At 47.8% G+C, this 21,370-nt stretch overlaps 2 protein-coding genes across 7 annotated transcripts in view; one reads left to right on the top strand and one right to left on the bottom strand.

The window, feature by feature from the left end:
- DNAH17 (dynein axonemal heavy chain 17) overlaps positions 1 to 2,605 on the top strand; it is a 38,949-nt gene extending 36,344 nt beyond the window's left edge. For all 5 annotated transcript variants that reach the window (XM_074607249.1, XM_074607247.1, XM_074607246.1 and 2 more), the window contains 2 exons: positions 534 to 759; positions 1,539 to 2,605. In XM_074607249.1, coding sequence (XP_074463350.1) covers positions 534 to 759; positions 1,539 to 1,786 — 474 coding nt within the window. In that variant the 3' untranslated portion in view covers positions 1,787 to 2,605. The remainder of the gene's footprint in view (positions 1 to 533; positions 760 to 1,538) is intronic.
- PGS1 (phosphatidylglycerophosphate synthase 1) lies at positions 77 to 20,275 on the bottom strand. Of its 2 annotated transcripts, none has more exons than XM_074607264.1 (10): positions 20,093 to 20,275; positions 15,351 to 15,540; positions 14,387 to 14,464; positions 13,194 to 13,293; positions 12,328 to 12,517; positions 11,792 to 11,970; positions 10,365 to 10,898; positions 5,983 to 6,131; positions 3,541 to 3,683; positions 77 to 1,720 (listed from the first exon to the last, which is right to left on the bottom strand). In XM_074607264.1, exons 1-9 carry the CDS (start codon positions 20,260 to 20,262, stop codon positions 3,564 to 3,566), a joined length of 1,710 nt encoding a protein of 569 aa, XP_074463365.1. In that variant the 5' UTR covers positions 20,263 to 20,275; the 3' UTR covers positions 77 to 1,720; positions 3,541 to 3,563. The 2 variants fall into 2 exon arrangements, with proteins under 2 accessions (XP_074463365.1, XP_074463366.1); XM_074607265.1 differs by having other exon boundaries at positions 77 to 1,631.
- Between the last annotated feature and the right edge of the window lie 1,095 nt (positions 20,276 to 21,370).

The following is a 21,370-nucleotide window of genomic DNA, read 5'->3' as shown; positions in this document are numbered from 1 at the left end:
AGCACAGTTCTTGCGAAAGTCAAAGCTTAGGGAGGCGGCGGACACCACAGAGGACCAGGAACCACCTCCACCACTGTACAATGGTTAAATGGTTTATTTTTCAACATTAATTTAAGCAGTTTGAAGTACCTGAAATAGCCTGGTTACCCCGAGAATGAGAGCAGAAGGTTCACCTTTAGAGTATATCACTGTTTCAAAAGAACATTAGCTAACCCCATCATAATTTTATATGTCTCAGAAGAAAAAAAATATTTCATAAAACCATCTATTTAAAGTCTGGCTTTGTTAAAAAAAAAAATAATAGCAGTATTTACTGCAATCCAAACGAACAGTTTAAGTTTCATTGCTGCAGTGGAATCTGCTGTTTATTCATCACAGTCCACCTCCATCCCAGTCTCCCCCTCTGGAAGATTACCTGCAGCTCGTTAGGCACAGTGAAGCATCAGCTCCTTGTCACATCACATCTCAAAGCAGCATCCTGCCACCCAAAGGCCACGCTTCACTCCAAGTACTTTGTTGGTTTTATTTTCCAGGAACTGGAAGTCTGGACAACAGACTTTGTGCTGCCCGCAACAGTGTGGCTGGCCGGATTCTTCAATCCCCAGTCCTTCCTCACTGCCATCATGCAGTCCATGGCCAGAAAAAACGAATGGCCACTGGACAAGATGTGTCTTTCAGTGGAAGTGACCAAGAAAAACCGCGACGATATAACAGCTCCACCCAGAGAAGGCTCCTATGTGCATGGGCTATTTATGGAAGGTAAGAGACCACATCTTTCTGAGATGTTTCAGACACGGAGAAAGCACAGTTCAGCCTTAAAAATTCTTGCAAACAGAGCAGGTGTTAGCATTCACTGCCTTAGGATTTGTAGAGCTTTTGCAGAAGCTCCAAGCAGTGGAGCCTTTATTCCACGCTAATGTGAGAGACGCGCCAGCTGAGGGCAGCACCCGTCCAGTTTACAAGCAGAGTTTCACAAACCAGAAACTGGTTTTGGAAATTCAGACTGCTGTTATGAACCTGAGGACTGGGCTGTCTGAAGCTACGTGGTTCTAGTGAATAAATGTATTACACTCTTATTTGATGTGTGAGTAAGACAAATCAGGAAATTCAGAACCTAAAATAATTAATGCTAAAAAATGAGGGGGGAGAGAGATGGCAGTATCAGCAGAGCACCGCAGGGGTCCACTTGAACAAGAGCACAGACCACACAGGACAGCTTGTCGTAGTTCCCACCACGGCCAAGTTCCACCTTCAGCTCCACAACTGTCATGCAAACCCGTGCTGAAGGGATGAGCGGGGACAGAATTTATTTAGACATCCCACACACAGTAAGGCAAAACGCATTCATGAGTCACAGTGAGATGATAACATGTTAGCCCTAACGACTACTCAGCCATGGCTACCCAACCGGCACACTCCATCCCCGGCTGGGCTGCCAGAGCAACTCCTCCCCACCCATTAGCAGTTACGAAAACAGCCCCCTCCAAGCAAAAGAGCCGTTGGGTAGCTGGTACCCCGACAACTTCATAATATTGCAGGCGCTCGATGGGACATCCCTTCTGGTGTGATCGCAGACGCTCGACTGAAGGAGTTGGCGCCCATGATGCCAGTCATCTTCATCAGAGCCATCCCTGTGGACCGCATGGAAACCAAGAACGTCTATGAGTGTCCTGTCTATAAGACGCGGATGCGAGGTCCCACCTACGTCTGGACCTTTCACCTAAAGACAAAAGAAAAAGCCGCTAAGTGGATCCTTGCCGGGGTTGCTCTGCTCTTGCAGGTCTAAACTTTAATGATTATGGAAAACAGCAAACACTTTTACTTGCAGAAAAACTCAAAGTTGTGTAACTTAGACTAAGTTTGATTGTACCGGAACCATTTTAGCAAAGTATCAATAAAAACATTGCTGAAACTGCTGTCATGTGGAGGCTGCTCTTACAATACGTGGAGCTTCTCATGACGGATACTGGTTTTCAATTGGTGGTTTCTGATAAAGTGCTGGTTGAGAGCCAGACCACCGAAGGAAGCCAAACGGAAAAATTGCATGCAACTATCCGGATTCCTTCCTTTCTCATAGCTCTCTGTCTTTCCACAGCTATTTGTTTGATCGCTCAGTGCTAACTGTGAGCCGAAAGTCATCAAGCCGTGTGTATGACACATTCCTGCAGGGAAGCGTGTATCTGTTTAGACCAGATGGAAGAAGAAAGGGGCAGGTTTGGCCCAGCTGACCAACACGTCAACCTGTACGTCCCAAAGAAAGTCCAGCTGCAAACAGGTCCATCTCTGAAATACGTTTCTTTCCATTTCTAGGTTATAGAATCTATGCTACCCTTCCTCTCACAGCATATAACTTGTATCAGCAGTAATGCCTGTCAGAGTGATTAGATCTGCTCTGGCCACCAGACGGAAGCCAATGCCTGTCCCTTTAGCATAAAATAATTCACTAAAATCCCACCTCATTAAATATCTGAACAATCAGTTCTAAAATACAGTTGCATACAACCACCCTCACAGCTAGTGGTAAGAAAAGCCACAAGAGGGGGCAAGTAGAGCTGTTTGCTTCTTTATATAGTAGCATTCAGAGTAAATTACCATTAAGCTCTACACTTACCTTCAGCTCCTTTGAAATCCCTTTTGTTGGCCATACAAACCAGAACACACTGCACATACTCCACCAGTGGAACTCACAGGGCAACCCAAGCCTGCGCTCTAACACATTTCTATCTGGCTTGCCAAACACCTTCTTTGCAGGATATGTGTTACGGCTTCAGCTTCCTGCTCACAGCAAGTAATATCCAAAAATCACACTGGCACCAGAAGTCCTCTCATGCCCTCTCCACAACTCATGAAAGACACTCCTAACGCATCCTAACATGAAGGAGCCGGATACACAGCTCCGGAGACAGAGGCCATATTTATGGAAATAAAATGGATGTGTGAACACTCAGCGTCAAGGGCACACGCTCAAGTGCCAACTGCACAGACTATATGCACAGCGCACGCAAAAAATCTAAAAGGAATTCCATGAAGCTCAGAGGGGCTCCGATTACTGGGCAGTTGAACAGCCAGGCAAATCCAGGACACTGAACGAAGCAGAAAAGTAAAAACAACTGCCCCTATTAACCATCATCTACAAGGTTAAAGCAAAGCACTGATCAGATACAAAAAAGACAAAGCATTTTAAATAGTCCAACAATGTTTTCTATTAGCTGGTCAAGATAAAATAAACATAGTCCCTCTCCACAACACTCTGACAGGGACATTTCAGAAATGGAAGTTTTATTTCTCTGCATGGGAAATACCCTTGTATGGGTTCTCTTTCATTGCCCCTTCCAGAAATTCTCGTAGGTGAAACCCAATATAGCCCTTGAGCAATGATTCCAGTCAGTGGCAAATACCCCAGAAGAAATGAGATGCCTGTTTTTTCCCCACACCACCTATGTTTCCATCATCTATTTCTTCTACATGATAAAGAGTAGTGCACTTATTAATTGCAGTCAGTGCAATATAAATTCCCCAGAATAATGGCAGAAAACTCACCCAAAGCAGCAACTTTTCTTCTTTCAAAAGAAGTTCTTGATCAGAGGTGTTACCAGCTTCACCCACAGTTTCACGTAACGATTTGGCTGCTCAAATGTTGATGACGAGACTACGCCTGAGCAGAGGTAAAGCTGCTCCTGCTCCTATACAGGGAAAGAAACATCACCCCAGTAAATCCTAAGTGTTAAATCATATAATGGCCTTTAAGAAAAGTGAATTCTCAAATAAAATTGGCAATGGATCCTGACAAAAGGATGCATCATTTCTCCCACAAGCCTGAACATAAGAGTCTCATTCCGTGCAGCACAACTCACAGAGCAACTAAAGACCAAGGATGTGTCCCCCACACCCGCCTGCCACAGCACTCCACCTTTTGATGACGATCAGTGCGATAAGTAACCAAACCTCCAGAATTGGCAATTTAAACTCTACAAAGAGCAAAGGTAGAAGATTTTGCCTTTTTGTGCCCCAGAGTTGCAAGAGAGGTAAGCTTCCGTTTCAGAAAAATCCTAAATCCCTCGCTGTAATTGCCAGAAAAGGAAACCTTACCATAATCTCAAGAGACTGCCTTACACGGCTCTTTCTAGACACAGCTCAAGCACTGTGTTTTCAAATGAATATGCAGTCATGATTTCAACTAAATTACCAGAAACACTTAGGTTTCTCCAGTGTGTACACAATACCGCTGAAGGAGGAAATGAACCATCACGATGATGATACATGCTCACACTGCACGTGAAAGCAGCTGTTTGATCAAAGGTAGAAGTGGTTTTCTTATCAAAGCCAATAGGTTTCTAGATTTACAGGCAAACAAGGAGCAGACCATCTACTGTAAGTCTGATCATAATCTTTTTTTCATTAGCTGAACTGCCACAAGCAACAGAAAATACTCTGCACTGTTAAAATTCAGGGTGGAACAGGGAAGCAGGAGCCAAGCATTGGAAACACCAAAAAAATGAAACAACAACAGAAGGAAGACATTTGTGTGCCAAATCAGTCTAATTTTAGAAACCCCAAATGCTCCAAGAGCTACGGGCAGCCCTGCTATGAAGGTTCTGCACCATGGTCATCTGATCCAGAGAGGCTATCTGATCCTGGAGGCGAGACCAGTTATGTGAATTGAAGCTCAGTTCATTCACTGGAGCACTCGAAGATACCCAGACCGCTCAAATTTCTTCCCAAATCTCATCACGCGTTTTTAAAATGGAACTGACTGTTACATAGGCAAAGTGATTTCATGGCAGCGTACCAGTAACGTATTAAGTCTCCTAAACAAAGATCACAGAACAGTAAACAAACAGCCAATTTCAAAATCAGCTTCCAGCAAATGGGAATGGTTTAAAGCCCTTTAAATTAGATCACTGCAGCACTGTTTGAGAAAATTCCTTTGTCATATTTTCATTGATTCTCCCCTTCCATTAGAAACAAGTAGAGGCAAGATATGAATTGAAATACTCAAGCAACTCTTCCAGTAATAGAATTGTTTTTGATTAGATATACTCTGACTCATCCTGTGGAAGTGCCCTGATGCAACAGGGCAATTCCCATTGATCTTGAAGACAACTGTGCCTTCTTATGCCAGGACTTGCTTAATAGAACACATTTTTGAGGTCCCTAAGTCACACGCAGAGGCACCAAACCAATTTGCTTTGTATCAGAGCACTACATGAGAAATTACTTGGGACACTGTTAGTTCCAGCAGAAGATTCCAAGTCAAGACAGCTGGAGAACCAGACAGATTTAGAGGAGCAGCAAAAGTGCTGAGCAGTCCAAGCTGCCTAATAAAATAAAATATTAAACAAACCGGGGACACTGAACATCAAACCACTGAAAAATGTTTGTGTCAAGATTATAGGATGTCATATAACTTAACTGGCAATCCAATCAGCCCAGAAATCCTCTTCTTGCAGAAACTAAGATCCCTTGCCTTTGTTCACCTGCACAGCCTTTGGGCAGCCATCCAGAAGCTAACTGATTGGCGTTTATATTCCTACAAAGGATTTCCCAAATGCCTGAGAAGCAAAGTCCTCCAGAAGCCCAAGATCAGTAATTCAAAGGGCCTGACGTCATTATCCACGAGCACGGTGCGATCTTGGCAATGCCCAAATATTGGGAATAAGGCCCAAGAACACGCTGCGTGATCAGCGAGCAGAGGAGAGCCAGCAGATCCTCTCCGAATGCTGTGTCTCTCAGCGCTCCCGACACTCGAGTTCACTGGGGACGCATGTTCTTTCCCGTTATGGCCTCCATTTCCCAGAACCAGGCACTTGCAGCAGGCATCTCATCAATAGTCACTTAACTGACAGCTCCTTGAGACTTCCTACGCTCAAGAAGGTTTTGAATTATTGTAGCTGTAGGTTTTTATTGCAACCGCGTCATCAGCATTCCCTATGTGACCAAGCAGCACAACATCCACGTTACCTCCCCGTAACTGCCACTCACCTGATGGAGCTGCTGCTGCAAAGCTTTATTTTCTGTCACTATCGCAACCTGAGCTTCCAAGTCACGATGAACCGATCGGTATCCGAAATTAGGCGAGCCAATCAGAGTGAGGCAGGGCAGGTCGCTTCCTGCCAGGTACAGCCAGAGGCCTGAAGGAAAAAACAGGAGAAGAAAGGAAGCGTGGCAGACAAAGGAAACGACCCGGGTAGCCTCAAACAATTGCTGTGCTTAGAAGAAATGAATTAAACATGTTAGATTACAGTAACTATAAAAGATCACGACACAAAGCAAGTTTCCTTGCGGGTGGTCTAGCACGTCTTGTAAAGCTTCGTATGACTCTTGGGGTACACATGGGGCACAGCTCACATTGCCCAAACTCATGCTCTTAGCAGAGAGGCCGCAGCACCCCTGGTGCCGCCCTGGGGACACATTCTCAAGAATGTAAATACACTGCATGGAGGGCCCCCAAAACAATCCAGAATGAGTCACTATCGGAGGTTAGAGGTCATTTTGCACTGTGGCATATCTCAGAAGCGCTGAAATAAAACAAACAGTCTTTCAGTAAAGGAAAACCTACAGCAAGCAAGACAGCACCAGGCAGGCAAGCCAGGCCCAGACCAGTCCGTTCCAGAGCTGGAAGCCGTATAGTCACACAGTGACTAACCCCTTTCCTGAGACGACACAAGACAGTGACGTGAAGTGACAGGGAGATGCATGCTCTAACAGGTGAATTCACATGAAATAAAGACTCCTAAGAGAAGCGCAAATTATTACGCCTACTCGCTTCCTGAGGAGCCACCCGAAGATGAAACCAAACTCTTGCCAGGACACAAGACTCCCAAGTGCGCTCACCACTGCAGTTCACACATTACTTTGCCAGTGCAACAACAAGAGCATGTATGATACAACCCAGGACTCTTTTTTCAAGCACAAGCTGGAAACACCGTACTATTCTCAAGCACACCGATGTAGCACAGCAGGAAAGAACAGCTAGGGATGCCACAGGAGAGCCAGGACTATTGCCAAGAAGAGCCTGTACAGCCATTCTCTGTGTACAAATGGATCCAAGAAGTGTTTGCTCTCCACTTAGCAAGGCACAAGCACTTAGAACAGCCCTGGGCAGGTCCCTGATAGATGGCTTATCCCTACGGCAAGTCACACAAAGACTACAACAAAGAAACCGTAGCATAAAAACCACCTAGTCCTTAAAATAGAAGCAGGTTTCCTAACTCAACCCCAGAGCAGTTCCAAGAATGCCTTGAGTAAGAAGCTGCCGATTCACCGCTGGTTCCTGTAACCTCCTCCCCGCCCCCACATCGCACACACTCAGCGGCTCCGCTGCCACTTTCAGTGACACCTCCGGGCTTGGAGCTGGCACTGCCCAAGACCCAGCCATGGGACCGACCCCTCCACAGGCTCGGCCCACCCGAGAAGGGCAAGAGTGCTGATGCAAGGGGCTCTGGGAGCCACAAAAACACACCTGAGTGGCACAGAGATTCAGCAAGTTCTGCCACCAGGCAGGATGGCTGCCATGGGCTGCGTGGTGCCCCGGCACAGCCACAGCCAGAGCTCTGCCCAGGCAGCAGCCATGAGGAACATGCTTCCTCGCTCTTTCTAAGCGGTCAGGCGGCAGCCCTAAAGCCTTTATGGCATTTCTGGCTTTATGGCCACCTGGCAGGATCTGCTCAAACAGTGACTCACCTTTCCAGAAAGGGGAAGCGTGGTTTCCCAGCCGCCATTCACCAGCAATAATTCAGGTTTATCTCTGAGCAAACAGCCACCTGCCCGGCACTCTGTCACCCGACACTTACATGGAAGGCACCCTAAGCCTAAAGGATGTACCTGTGTCACCCATGACACCACACCCAGAAATGCATCACCAGATGGGTAGATGTGCACTGCTGCAGGTAGGCTTCATGATGTTACACCCAGGAAAGCCACTCTCATGGCAAAGGTTTACATTTCCTACTCACACATGCACAAGGGCTGTGCCGTGCTCTGCCACAGCTGTCCTGGCACTGAACAAACCTAAGGACAGTCGTAACCCTGGTGGGAATACACACTGCGGAACACTGTGCATGAGGATACAAAATGTTTTAAGAGGAGCTGGAAGGGTTTACAAAACAGCAGCCACAGTGTTTGCTGTAAATCACCTAGATTCTACAGGAGACCAAAGAGTGTCTTTCGTCTTAGCCCAAAAAGGAAGTATTAACAGGCAGTATTTGCTGCTAGGGATCTCACATCCTCTTCCAGGAGCCAGACTCTATGTTTCCTCCCTTGCCCTCTTCTGCTCTGTCCTCTCTTTCACACACACTGCGTGAGTCCTGCAGAAGGAAACTGGGTGAATCAAACACGTCAAAGGACAGGGAGTGCCAGAGAAGGGAGCTACAAGCTGATCCTTCCAGCACTCCAAAGAGGAAATGGAAAGAAGGCAGCAAACATCTCTGACTGTCCCTCCTGCCACGCACAGGAACTACTGAACACCTTGAGTCTTGCACCCCACTCTCAAGGAGCATACTGTACAGCTCTTCCACAAGAAGGCACAGCTGGCCCTAAAAGGAATTGACTGCCACGTGCACCTTGGTAGCTTGGAAAAGCAGCCCATGCCTTCTGAGCTCAATCCATGCCAAACCACAAAATCCTACTCAGAGTCAGCAGTGCCCAGCAAGAGGAGGAACCTGTGAACCACAGATCGCTTGAGCACGTGCTTCCTGGAAGACAGACCACACACGACTTCCCAGCCAGGCAGGCACCTCCCTCAGGCTGCCCTGGATTGAGATAAAGGTTTTACTGCACTAGTTACTGATCTCACTGCACAACACTCCTCAGATAGGTCTGTAGTTTCAACAGAGGCAGCCTAGTAACACTCGTGTGTTTTCTTTAGTCAAGAGAAGGCCTACTCAGCAGCTTTCTCTCCCTACCTCCTCTGAACCTTCTTCTGAAGAGTCCCGCAGGAAGCAGGGCAGATAGAGGCATCCCCACAATCATTAACAGCTCTTCTCCTTAAACAAACAACAGGAGAAGAACGGGAACAGGAACAGGGCAGAGCCCCAGGGGCTGCATCCTTCCAGCCTTCAGATCAGACATGTGCTGCAAACAATGGAAATGCTCCTCAGCACGCTGCAAAGCCGGCTGGGGAAACTTGCATGTTAATTAGTGCCAGATTGGGTACTGCTTACAGTAATAGAGTTGTCCTAGGGGACCTGTGAGCCATCACAGGAAGGGACACAGTGACACGGTGCAGAGCTCTGATTGCAGAAGATTAGAGTAACAGAAGATGCTGTGGAACACGGCAAAGATGTCTCAGCTCGGGCGAGGGCCATGCCTGCCCCAGAGACCAAGTTGTTTTGTGAGGTGTTCCACTGGTGCACCTCCACGGGGGATATTTATAAAGTGTCACATGCATCAGACTTCTCAAAAAAAAAAATAAAAATCCTCAATTAAGTAGACTTCCTAAGCTATTTGCACTATTAAAATCTACTACTGAGCCATCTAATACTTACTACTGTGTATAAAGTAGGAGAACATAAGAGTAAAGGACTGCACTTTATGGAAAGAAAATTTAGAAACACAACCAGCAACAATCAGTCAGAGGAAAACATTCATGTTTTGTCAAGGTAGCATTAGGTTTGTGAAAGCTGGACACAATCCATCGAGGAAGAAAGAATCTGGGGTCTTCTACAGAAGACCATGATGGCAGTATTAATTATTTTTGTTTATTATTAACTACATTTGTTAAGCAATATTCATTTCTCAGCAACTTCCCCTCCAGCTGCCCCCAGCTCCCAGAAGGCACATGGGTGCATTTTTTCACTATGCTGCACTTTCCTGGATGCCATAAGCAGAAGCTGGTACAAATTCCTCAACACCTGGATCCTCCCCACAAAGACTTGCTGCCAAGAGAACGTGGCCTCCAGGACCACTGGGGAGTCACCACTAGCGAGCTCCCTTCCCGCTTCTGCTGTGGATCCCGCCCCGGGGTCCCTGACACAGTCACCACTTCTTGTTGCTGCAACTGGCAAGCAGGATACAAGAAAGCGAATCACAATTGTTACTGAGATCATAAATACATCCAGATGCTTCCTTTTCTTTCACATCAAGTTTCCCATCAAGACAGTGCCTTACTGTCACCACTGGGACAATTCTTGTACAATCTCTGGGACAATATTTGAATCGGGCAAGACATGACTTTGCATGGCCGTCCCCCGAGTGATCCAAACCTTCCAGGTTTATGCAAACAAGATGTTTGAACCTCGGATGAGTATTTTGGAGGTTAACTCTAGACTCGGCACCCAGCCATCCCCTCGCTAGTTGTGCAATCCAAACATGCGCAAGTCTCAAATGCCTTCTGAATAAGTCCCCTTGGGAAATGGAGATCTTACCTTTAGCATGGAAAGTCCACCCAGCCCTAGAGTACTCCTGCAGCTGGACCCTCTCCTGTTGGTGCAGGTAGCAGACCTCACTGTAAAATTGGTGTTCAATGTAAACATAGGCAGCAGGGATGGCACCTGCCACCCCTTTGGCACCAAAAAACCCATTCACCTCCGGTGAGGCCAGAAGAATCCTATACTCAGCCCTAGTGCCCAGAATGAGGTCCATGTACGCTTGTGTCAGGTTGAAGTAGCCAGTGGTAAGGTATATCCTGGCGTCCCGTTCAGCCTCTGTCAGCAGCGTCTCTGTGACCATCTCATCTATTTGAATCCCAAAAGGTTTCATTTGGATTAAGGGGTAGATCCAGGTGTCGGGTTCTGGTTTCAGACTCCCAGACGCTTGAGCACCTTGCTGGGATAACAAGGAGCTGCCCTGCTGGCTGTTGTGAAAAGTCTTTGCATGAAGGAGTTCTTGTCGCATCCTGGCAGAGTTGATCACCTCCATGACTCTTCGATTTGCTATCTCACAATAAGCCATCTTGTCTCCTGCATGACAACCACAAGACATGGCATTTAAGACCTAAAGGTACAGAGCTACCATCACCTATTATGTAGTGGGAAAAAACTCCTGACAGGACACCAGTATCAGAACAAAAAGGAGACAACACAAAGACCATTCAACTTTCTTCCTTAAGTTTCAAAACCAGATGTTTTAAGGTTAGCAAAGCTACATTAGAGAAGAAAAACATTCAGCTTTAAGAGGGATAAGAAACTTGACTAACAGCAGCTTGAAAAATCCAACGAAAAATGGAAAGACCAGGGCAAAGCTAAAATGATAACCAAGAATGAACCGGGACATACAAAATAAACTACTGCCCACAGTCCAAGTTTACATCACACAGCAGTGCACAAGGCCAGGACAAAAACTTATGACGCAATCAGCCTGACAGATACATATTCGTCTCTGCCCACTCCAACGGTCTTCCTAATTCAATATTCATTTGATTCCCAGAATAGACACGACTACAAAATATTAATAACCAAAAAGAGTGCTACATTCATGACACTTTCAGAATACGTACACACAGAACATCTAGAATTACAGACATTAACATCAACAACAGAAAAAACTCTCGAGGAATTTAAGTTCTTGTTTAAGGTCATAAGCAGCAGAATCATGAAGAGGCAATGAGACAGTGAGGAAGGAACTTTTAGCCTTTGAACTCTCTGCCAGATTAGCTGGTGATAGCCACTGTGCTAGGAACACTTTGATAAATCCAGTCTCAAATAATGGATGGCACAGAAATGGGACACCCCAGAGTCTGTAAACAATGGTCAGACACTCAGCAATGGATGGGGTTCAAGTCATCCATAAACCCTGGCTGTACTCCCCTCCTCTAGATCATACCATCCAACCAGATAACACAACTCCCTCCTACCTTGGTACGGGTGTACCATCCCCTCCATCATCTGCACTGTGTCATCTCGCTGTAATTGCAGAGACACATCTCCAATCGCATCCACTAGCTCAGTGAAGAAGTCTGCAATCTCAGGAGAGTCCTGCAGGAGAACATAGCGGTCCTGACGATTGGTGAAGTACAAATCACTCAGGTTTGCACTAGGAGAAAAAAAAGAAGAGTTGAGTTCCAGAACAGAGCATAGGCATATGATCCTGAACACCCCAGCCTAGGTTACAGATCTCACTCTGCATATAGCTGGACTAAAATACAAATTGGACATTTCCCTTTGACCCATGGGAAATCTTTCTTTTTTCCTTTTGAGATAGTCTCTTTCATATGAGAACATCATGTGGAAGAGCTATGGTTGCTCTTCCATATCAGAAAAGCATTGATATGATCACTATGGAAAGACCAGATGGAAATACTGAAGTTCAGACAACACTGGCAGCATGCATACCTTGCCTCCAAACCTCAGCTAAATGAACCACGTAAGGGCCTGAAGAGGCAGGACTCACCCGCTCAGGATCACATTATCATCAAAGAGATAGACCTTGATGTGCTGCAGTCCAATGGTCTCATTGAAACGCTCTGGAATCAGGAGCCTGAGAAGCCCACGCAGGTTTGGGGTGTGGAAGAGGGACACACGGACTTGCTCAGGGAATCGTTGCAGCAATGGAATTAGCATTGTTCGAGAATTCTTCCTACCTGGGAGACAAGGGGAGTTTCACACACAGGATCACACCAGGCAGGGGGATACATTGTGGCGTGGCATCACAGCTCCTCAGCTAGAAGCTGATTACAGAATGATCTGTTTTGCTGGCACTTAGTGTGTTTTCCTTTTTCCTTTTTTTTAAATCGCTTTCATTTGCACTATGTCAATATTGAAATTGAATCCAGAACCGTAAGTTTGTTGATGAATGGGCCTTGGAAACGGCCACTGAGCAAGTCTGACATCATTCAAGCTTCTAATCAAGCCACACCTAGCACTAGCAACACACACTTCAAAGAGTCACCACAAAGTTTTCTGGTTAAGTGTACTCCTACTTCCAACAATTCCCACTTTCCTTTAAAAATGAAAATATAAGAGAGTATGACAGATAAGGGCAAATGCACTACAAGTGAACTAAGCAAGAAAGCACAAGCTGCACAGACCAGAGCTAGGCCCTTCTTGCTCCTAGCACCTATTTTCAGAAGAAAAACTGCTCAGCTTGAAGATTTTCTGGGAATAAGTAGTTACTGGCATACAAAAGGCCAGTTTTGAAATGTACATGATTTAAGCAAGTGGGTCCAATCAGTCAAGACAGCCTCTCCCTGAAAACAATGTTCTCCAGCCCAACTGTAAAATAAGCCTTTGAAGAAAGCAAAGCCCTGTAGTATCTACCCCGAGATCCCCTGGTGTAGTCAAGGAGAATGGAAACTCTGAGGTTAGACGATCCTTTTGCTTGCAGTGATTTCTCCAGTGTTTCTTCTAAGCAATCCACCTGCAGAGAGAGATTTCTTTACTCATTAAAGAGAGCAAGTAAAGCTTTATAAGGCCAGTGGCCATGAAAGTTTCCACACCCTAGTACGAGTCTTTCCTACCCGTGCAAAACACTAACACTGTGTGTTTAGACTTTGCATCTGTCAGACTGGCATCCTACTCTATGAGCCTAAAGCAATACATGAAAGGGCATTGATTTTACATGCATGCATTCTTCAAGCCACTGATCAGGAATTAATTTTATCAAAGAGAGTCCCAACATCATTCCCAAATCACAGATTTGCATTACCAAAGAGAAACCTTGCTAGGAGTTCACAACTGATGCAGAAGCAGTTTTATTCCTTAACTACAAGGCTGTTTGTCACATGCTAATTCAAATCTTGTGTACAAGCCCAGACAAAGCCAGGCACAAAACCCTGTGCAGGGCTCTGTCCACCTTTACCCTGCTGTGGAATTTGCATTCTAACATAAGAAACTGGCAAGGCCAGGCTTCTCCCTAAAGGTCTTAGGTAACGCTTTTGTTTCTAGAGGGAAGGAGAAGAAACAGAAAAGCTAAACAACATGAAGCAAAACTGACCTCTCTCTTAAATGCAGAGAGCTAATACTGCATCTGCATACTGTACTTAGAGGACAAAACATAGCACTACATACGTACAACTTCAATCACGTTAAAGAAAAATGCCAGGAAAAAAAAATGCCCATGATCCCACAGTTCTGCAAAATCCCTTTGAACACTATGCCAGTAACCTCTAGCAGTCGGAAAGATGCAAGGTCATTATCCCATGAAAACGTTCCGTAGTTCCATGGCTCTGTACTATACTTAAAACAGAAACGCCATGCGTCTCCCTTCCAAATTCCTCCCACCCCACTTAAAAGTACACAAATGCAGCCAGAAACCCTGAGAAAACTCTCCAGGAGAGGAGAGAAGGTAGGTAAAGTGAATCCCTACCGGAAAGTTTTAAGGACATTACAAGCTCACAAATCGCAGCTCACATACGCCTCTTGTACCTGCAGGAACAGGAGGCTTTTTACACAGGTAGACATTTTCTTCCTCTGTTCACTTTCTCCCCTTCCCAAACCCTTTCCACACTCACCAGCTCCTGTTCGAGGAGCCCCGTCCCCAGGTATAGTGAAGCCATCACCACTCGCTGCTTAGCTGTCTTTATCTGCACCTGGGAGTAGCAGAAAATAAGTTGAGTTTCATCTTTGGTCTCTGTGATCACTGGTGACCCAGACCACAGAATCACAGAATGGTTTGGGTTGGAAAGGACCTTAAAGATCATCTAGTTCCAACCCCCTGCCATGGGCAGGGACACCTCCCACCAGACCAGGCTGCTCCAAGCCTCATTGAGCCTGGCCTTGAACACTTCCAGGGATGGGGCAGCCACAGCTTCTCTGGGCAACCTGGGCCAGGGTCTCACCACCCTTACAGTAAAGAATTTCTTCCTGATACCCAATCTAAATCTACCCTCTTTCAGTTTGAGGCCGTTACCCCATGTCCTGTCATAACGCTCCCTGATAAAGAGTCCCTTGCCATCCTTCCTGTAGGCCCCCTTTAGGTACTGGAAGGCTGCTATAAGGTCTCCTCGGAGCCTTCTCTTCTCCAGGCTGAACACCACCAACTCTTGCAGCCTGGGCGAGCTGTGGTTCCCCCGAGGACAATCACTTCAGCCAGATCATAGCATTGTCTCCCTTGCCTTGTAGGAGGAAAGGCAGAAGGATAACATACTGAGAGCAAAGATGTAAAACACGCAGGTCTTTACAGAGCAACATCAGCATCATTGATCCAAAAATCAAGAAAGAAATCAATGCTTCCTGGAAAACCAAGGAACATGTTCTCTGCAGCTAAAACTGTTACATACGAGAGCAGTCACCACACACTCAGCTAGACAAAGCCTGCCTGACCTGATCTACTCTTTATGACAATCCTTTGCAAGTAGAAGGGTGGACCAGTAACCTGCAGATGCTCCTTCCTAACAACTTGTCTATGATTCTCCATAACCACTGGAGCTCTCAGCCCCCAAAAACCATTACTACAACTTGGAACCCACACCTCACCTTCAAGAGTTCATAGAATTCCGTTGGGGATGAAAGCACCTTGACATGCGAGCTGGAGATCCCAAACTCTGGAACCAGATTCCTGATCCACTGGAACCTGTGTGCTCCTTCGGGACAAAGGGAACAAGGCGGGGCTGTGATCACAGGAACAGGAGGGGTGAGCAACGGGGCCAGAAGAAGCCATGATGATCTGTGAAAAGATAGATGGAGGAATTCTGTATGATGGAGCCTTTGTTTCCCACAAACAGCCTCCAAGCCAATACATTGTAAGGATCCACAATGGCAAGAAGGCCTTTCCCTTTCCACAATTGCAGATGAATCACCAAAGCCAAATCTATAAATAGAAAAACACAAGAAAAACGTGGGAGAATAGATTTTAACATCATCAGCTCCCTCCCCTAACTAGCAGGGGAGACGAGGGGAAACTACACTTTCATCAGAAGAGGAACACAGGAGAGGACACAGGCTGGAAGCTGAAGAAACTGAGGATGTGAACTCTCCCAAACACCTACAAATCAGGCGTCTGGCAGTGCCCCTGTGGTACCAGCTATCCCTGTAATCATGTCCTCATCACACATGCAACAGTTTTGCCACAGCCAACAGTCACTTTCACATCTAGTCTTAGCTCTCAGCTGAGCTAAAGATTCCTTGTTTCTATTTCAGGTAAAGATGTCTTAAAAATCACACTTCTCTAAAAGTTCCTTAACAAAACAGAAAAATGCCTCAACCCCTCAAATTTACCCAGAACAAGATCTACACCACGCAAAGTGCCTGCGTGCAAGTCCTAGCAAGAGTGATGAAGTCGTATCACCAGCAAGACCTACCAAAGCACCGTGTGTATTTCAACAGGTACGAGCCAAGAACCACGACTGCACAACATCGGGTAGCCCTCTACAGGGATGCCACTTGCGTTCTGCACAAAGACTTCTCTTGCAAACTTGAAAGTAACTGCAAGGGAAAGAGCAGGAAGCTCCTTCTTTAAAAAAAAATTTCAGAACAAATTTAATTCCTTTGAAGTCACTTCGGGAAGAAACCAACTTACTGCTAACAGTCATGCTTCAGGGGGTGACAAGCGGCAAATGGCATCTTTTCTTCTCTGGAAGCTTCATGCATGCAAATCCATCAAGTCATACAGTAACCCCCAGTAGGAGTTTGTCCACATGACAAAACCACATTTCAGCACAATTAGCAGCAGCAACTCCCATGAGATCCAGGAACCGACGGGCAAGGGACAAAACTACATCCCCAAAGCCGACAGAAGACACTCTGCAAATACAACTCGCAGAGTCAGATTTGCCGTCAGGACAGATCCGAGGTGGCTGATCTCATCCCAGAGGACCGCCAGGTCCCTCGGGCCAAGAGGCAGCCACCATCTTCTGACCCATCCCGAAGCATTCTGCCACCACCACACACCAAGAAAAAACTTGATTACAACCTTTACCAGAATTTGTTACGAGGAACTTTTAGGTTTTACCACAATCCAAAGCCCAACTGACCACAGATTCCAGGAAGATGATTTCACTCTTTTGCTTCATGATAAAACACTGGATCTTCACAAGGTTTCTGAACACCCTTACGCAGAAGCCAGACAGTTCGCAGTTGCGTTTCCTGGAAAATCCACTAGTTTGTCACTGACTATTCATCGCAACAGAAATCTGAGTCAATTTGTGCAAGAATTCCTAGGATGGTGGTTTTCAACAGAGCATGTGGACCAGGCTCAGACTTAACACCCAGAAGTTGTATAGATTACCAATACAGGCTGTTAAAAACAATGGAAGTATTCCAGAGAAGATGTTAAAAAAAAAAAATAAATCAAAGCAGATTTTATGCATTTTACAATAACCAAGAGGAGATAAATATTTTCCTTATTATTCCATCGGTCAATCCTGGACAATTATACTTCCAAACGCCAGTAGAGTGGCCAAGAAGCCACCTTCCAGAAACAGGATTCCAAGAAGCCATTTTCTGGCAAAGAGTCTGACAACTGCAAGTTAAACTGCATCCTCACCCTACGTGGCCGAGCGTCAGGTTTATGATCGACATGGTGCTCCTCAGGCAGACCTCTCCCAGGGCTGCTCAGGGAGTAAAATCGACCTGCATCACCAGCACTATTTGGATTGAGCCTTCAGACTAATTCTATCATGTATTGGTATCCGCTAGTTCTATACTCTGGATTTTTTACTGCCTCTGCAATTTAGAGTATATCTACAGTCTGATCTTCTAACCCAATACTGAAATTTTAGAACTTCTTTAGTGTTGAGAGCCTAAGGCTTTTATAATTATCAAATAAATCAGTATTTTGTTCTAGCCAACAGTAACAATGGCACAGCAACCATCCACCAAAGTGGCAGCTTCTATCCACCAGTGACTGAAAACAGCTCAAGCAACTACCCCCAGTATAACACAATCCTTTCAACTGTACGCACATGACAGGCAGAAACCATGTAACATTATGAAGAAATAGTCAAAATTCCATACTTTGACAAACCAGCTTTCAGAGAAACAGAAAATGGGGCGGAGGGGGAGCCCTTCCTATGCACTCCACATCATCATGTTAACCGGAAAGAGAAAACAGAACTAAAAGGAACCACCTCAAATCTTTTCTACATAAGAAGTTGACCCTAAATATAACGAGGGATTTTTCTGTGTGTGTTCTATTTTTAAAAATTGTGGTTTTGGTAGACAAACTCATGATGCAGCTGAAACACTCTTATTCACTGTAAAACCTCATCTGCAGAACGAGAGGTGAACTGAAACTGCAGGATACGACGCTGTCCTTTCACCCACGCATACGTCACCACACAGGGGGATCCACAAATTGCTTCTCTTTGAATTCAGTTGCCTCTTTCCAGGGCTCAGTCTAGTAATTTATCTATCTACACTAAAAACCACCGATGAAACCAAAAGAAAAGTCTGAAAAGAATTTCCTTGGCTTAACCAAGAACGTACAGCAGAACATGGGCTTATGCAGGGTTCCCAAACAGCAAGGACAACTGCAGCAACCTGCTGCCCAGGGGGAAACAGAGCGAAGACATGCCATGCCACGAGAGATGCCGCCCTTACAAAAATGAGTTTAACTCGTCCAGAAGATCATATCAGGCACCATACTAACTAAAACAAACCACAGGATCCTTCCAGCGCTCTCTTACCAAGTACAATGCAAAGTGATGCCCAAAACTGGGTGGGAAGGAAAGACCTTTTTTTCAAAAAAAAACCTTCTTCAAAGCATTTTGTTTGATCACTTCTGAACCCGAGACACGGCTCTATAAAAAGACAACCACCTCTGTATTTTTAATGTTTTGGTTTTAGCATGACTTGTATTTCTGATCGCACAGCCCCACAAAAGCAGCAGTGAAACTAAGGCAGTGATGCAGTGGCAAAAATAAGAGGAGAAGCTGTTCAGGACAGCATGGCTACGGGAAGTCTGACTAGAAGAACCACAGTCCAAGGCTACGGCTGTGTGTTCCCTCTAGCACAGCATGGCTGTGCCCAAGAAGGGCAGATCCACCTCCCCACAGCTACACCCTCCCTGTCCCTTACGCTCCCTGGGGAAGGAGAGAGAGGAAAGGGAGAGTTTGGGCAATTTTCAGAGGTCAGATCCTAGATCCTGCTCACTGCGCAGCTGTCCAAGGGAGATGTCAGGAAGGAGCTGTGGGAAGAGGAATGAAGGCCCACTCCTTCCCACAGCAGCGCACTAAGAGATCCGTTTAAAACAACGGTGAAAATATCCTCTGTGGACGGTCTGACAATTCACCTGCTCCAGCATAACAGTGACCGCCGCTGGAAGGAGCGGCCTCTTCCCCACTCACCTCCCTCCTGCCAGACATGGTCCCAGCACAGCTGGGACCGAGTCCCATTCCCCAGGAGCAGGGGGTTTCACCCTCTACGGGCAACGCGTGGTTGGGCTGTGCCCAACACCTGAACCCCGGAGGCTGATCAGCACTTGTGGCAGCCCAGTGGAAAGCCACCCCTAGGAAATGAGTGACGGCAATTAGCATGTGAACAGCAGGAGTATAGCAAATGAAAAAGAAGAATCACAGAATGGTTCGGGTTGTAAGGGACCTTAAAGATCATCCAGTCCCACCCCCCTGCCATGGGCAGGGACACCTCCCACTAGACTAGCCTGCTCAAAGCTTCATCCAGCCTGGTCTTGAACACTTCCAGGGATGGGGCAGCCACAGCTTCTCTGGGCAACCTGGGCCAGGGGCTCACCACCCTCACAACAAAGAATTTCTTCCTTAGATCTTCTCTAAATCTCTCCTCTTTCAGTTTAAAACCGTTCCCCCTCGTCCTACCATTCTACTCCCTGATGGAGAGTCCCTCCCCAGCTTTCCTGGAGCCCCTTTAGGGACTGGAAGGGGCTCGAAGGTCTCCCCGGAGCCCCCCAACTCTCTCAGCTTGTCCTCACAGAAGGAAATAAAACGCATGCAACGTCCTAAAGACAAAGGGACAGCCAGCGCGGACCGACAGCCTAAAGCCAGGTTAAGGAGCAGAACCTCAGCCTCACCCGCCCCCTCAGTGGCTGATTCACTATGGAAACAGACTCCGCTTCTGCGGGGGAGGCCGGGCGGGGGCGGGGGGGGGGGTGAGGCTTGACCGGCGAAGCCAGGCCCATTTCTAACGGGTTTAGTCAGACACACACGGCGAGAAACCCCCGGGCCACACCGGACTGACATCGGCTTCGACCGAGGCCTCCCGCCCTCCGCGTCCCGGGGTAGGCCCCGGCGCGCCGGGCTCCTTACCTCCGGGCCCGCCGATCGCGGCCGCGGGACAGGCGGTCGGAGAGGCGACCGAGCAGGGCGGCCAGGCCCAGGCGACCCCGCGGTAGCCAAGCCGACAACCGCCGCCACAGCTCCGCGCCCCCCGCCGCCGCCATCAGCTCCAAGCGCCTTCCGCTTCCGCCCGCTGCCATGGCAACGCCCCACACACACTTCCGCTTCCGGGCCGCCGTCGCGGGTCGCCCGGGGGGCTCCGTCGGCCGGGAGCCGGCCGACGGAGCCCCCCGGGCGACCCGCGACGGCGGCCCGGAAGCGTGGGTAGCCCAACCCCGGTTGCGGGAAAGCCCATCCCGCTCGGTGGGGGGAGGACACGGAGCCGCGTCCCGGTCCCGGCCCCCCACCCCCGTGCGGAGGCTCCCGCCCCGTTCCCCGCCCCGCGTTCGGCCATTCCCGCCCCCGGGCAGTGCTCCAGAGGCTCGTTTGCATTTGGTTCACCGCAGCCTGACTTCCCAGAACTGCTCCGCTCCTGTTTATTCCCTGACTGGCAGGAGGCGGCAGCTCCTCCAGGGCAAAATTAAAACTATTTAAAATAAACCCCCACACACACACACCCCACTGACAAAAAAAGGCTGGTTTGTTTTCGAGGTCAAAAAATGACAATCGCCAAACGAAAAGGCGAAATCGCCAAACGACAGAGGAACCATGTGGGAAGGGAAGGGAAGGGGGGCCATGGTCGCCATTTGGCTCAGCCAGGCTGGGCACGGTGCTCTCTGGGGGCACCGGCACTGCGGCCGCTGGACCGGGGCCAGGGCAAAGGGACGAGGAAATCCCTTGGGGACAGAGCCCCAGTGGTGGCACCCGGCCAGGGGAGGGACGGAGGCCCCCGGCTCCTGGGCCTCACCAGCGGCTCCCCACCGGCCCGACACAGCTCCGCAGACGGGCGCCTCAGCCCCTGCCCTCGGCCGCGCGGGTGCCAAACCCCAACCGCACGGAGCATCCCAAGGCTCCCGGAGCCAGCGCTCTGGCCACAGGCACCACGGCCGCCGCCACCGTCCCTCGCCGCCCTCATGGGGCATGGCTGCCCAGGAGCGGTGCCCATGTGGCTGCTGGCCTGGTCGGCTCCTGGGAGCCCCCAGGCACAGCCTCGGCGGGGATTCGCCCCTTATTGTCCCCAGATGTGTAGATCGAGGGGGTTTTTCTTCCCCTGGGGACTGCAGCCGAGGCCGGCGGCAGCCTGGCACATTGGACTTGAAATAAAGGCCGGTGTCATGGGGACCTGGATCTGCTGCCCCATGGCATGGC

Source organism: Larus michahellis, chromosome 14, assembly GCF_964199755.1.
Source record: "Larus michahellis chromosome 14, bLarMic1.1, whole genome shotgun sequence".
NCBI lineage: Eukaryota > Metazoa > Chordata > Aves > Charadriiformes > Laridae > Larus > Larus michahellis.
The sequence above is the reverse complement of the archived record's forward strand: the minus strand, read 5'-3'. Positions and strand labels throughout refer to the sequence as shown.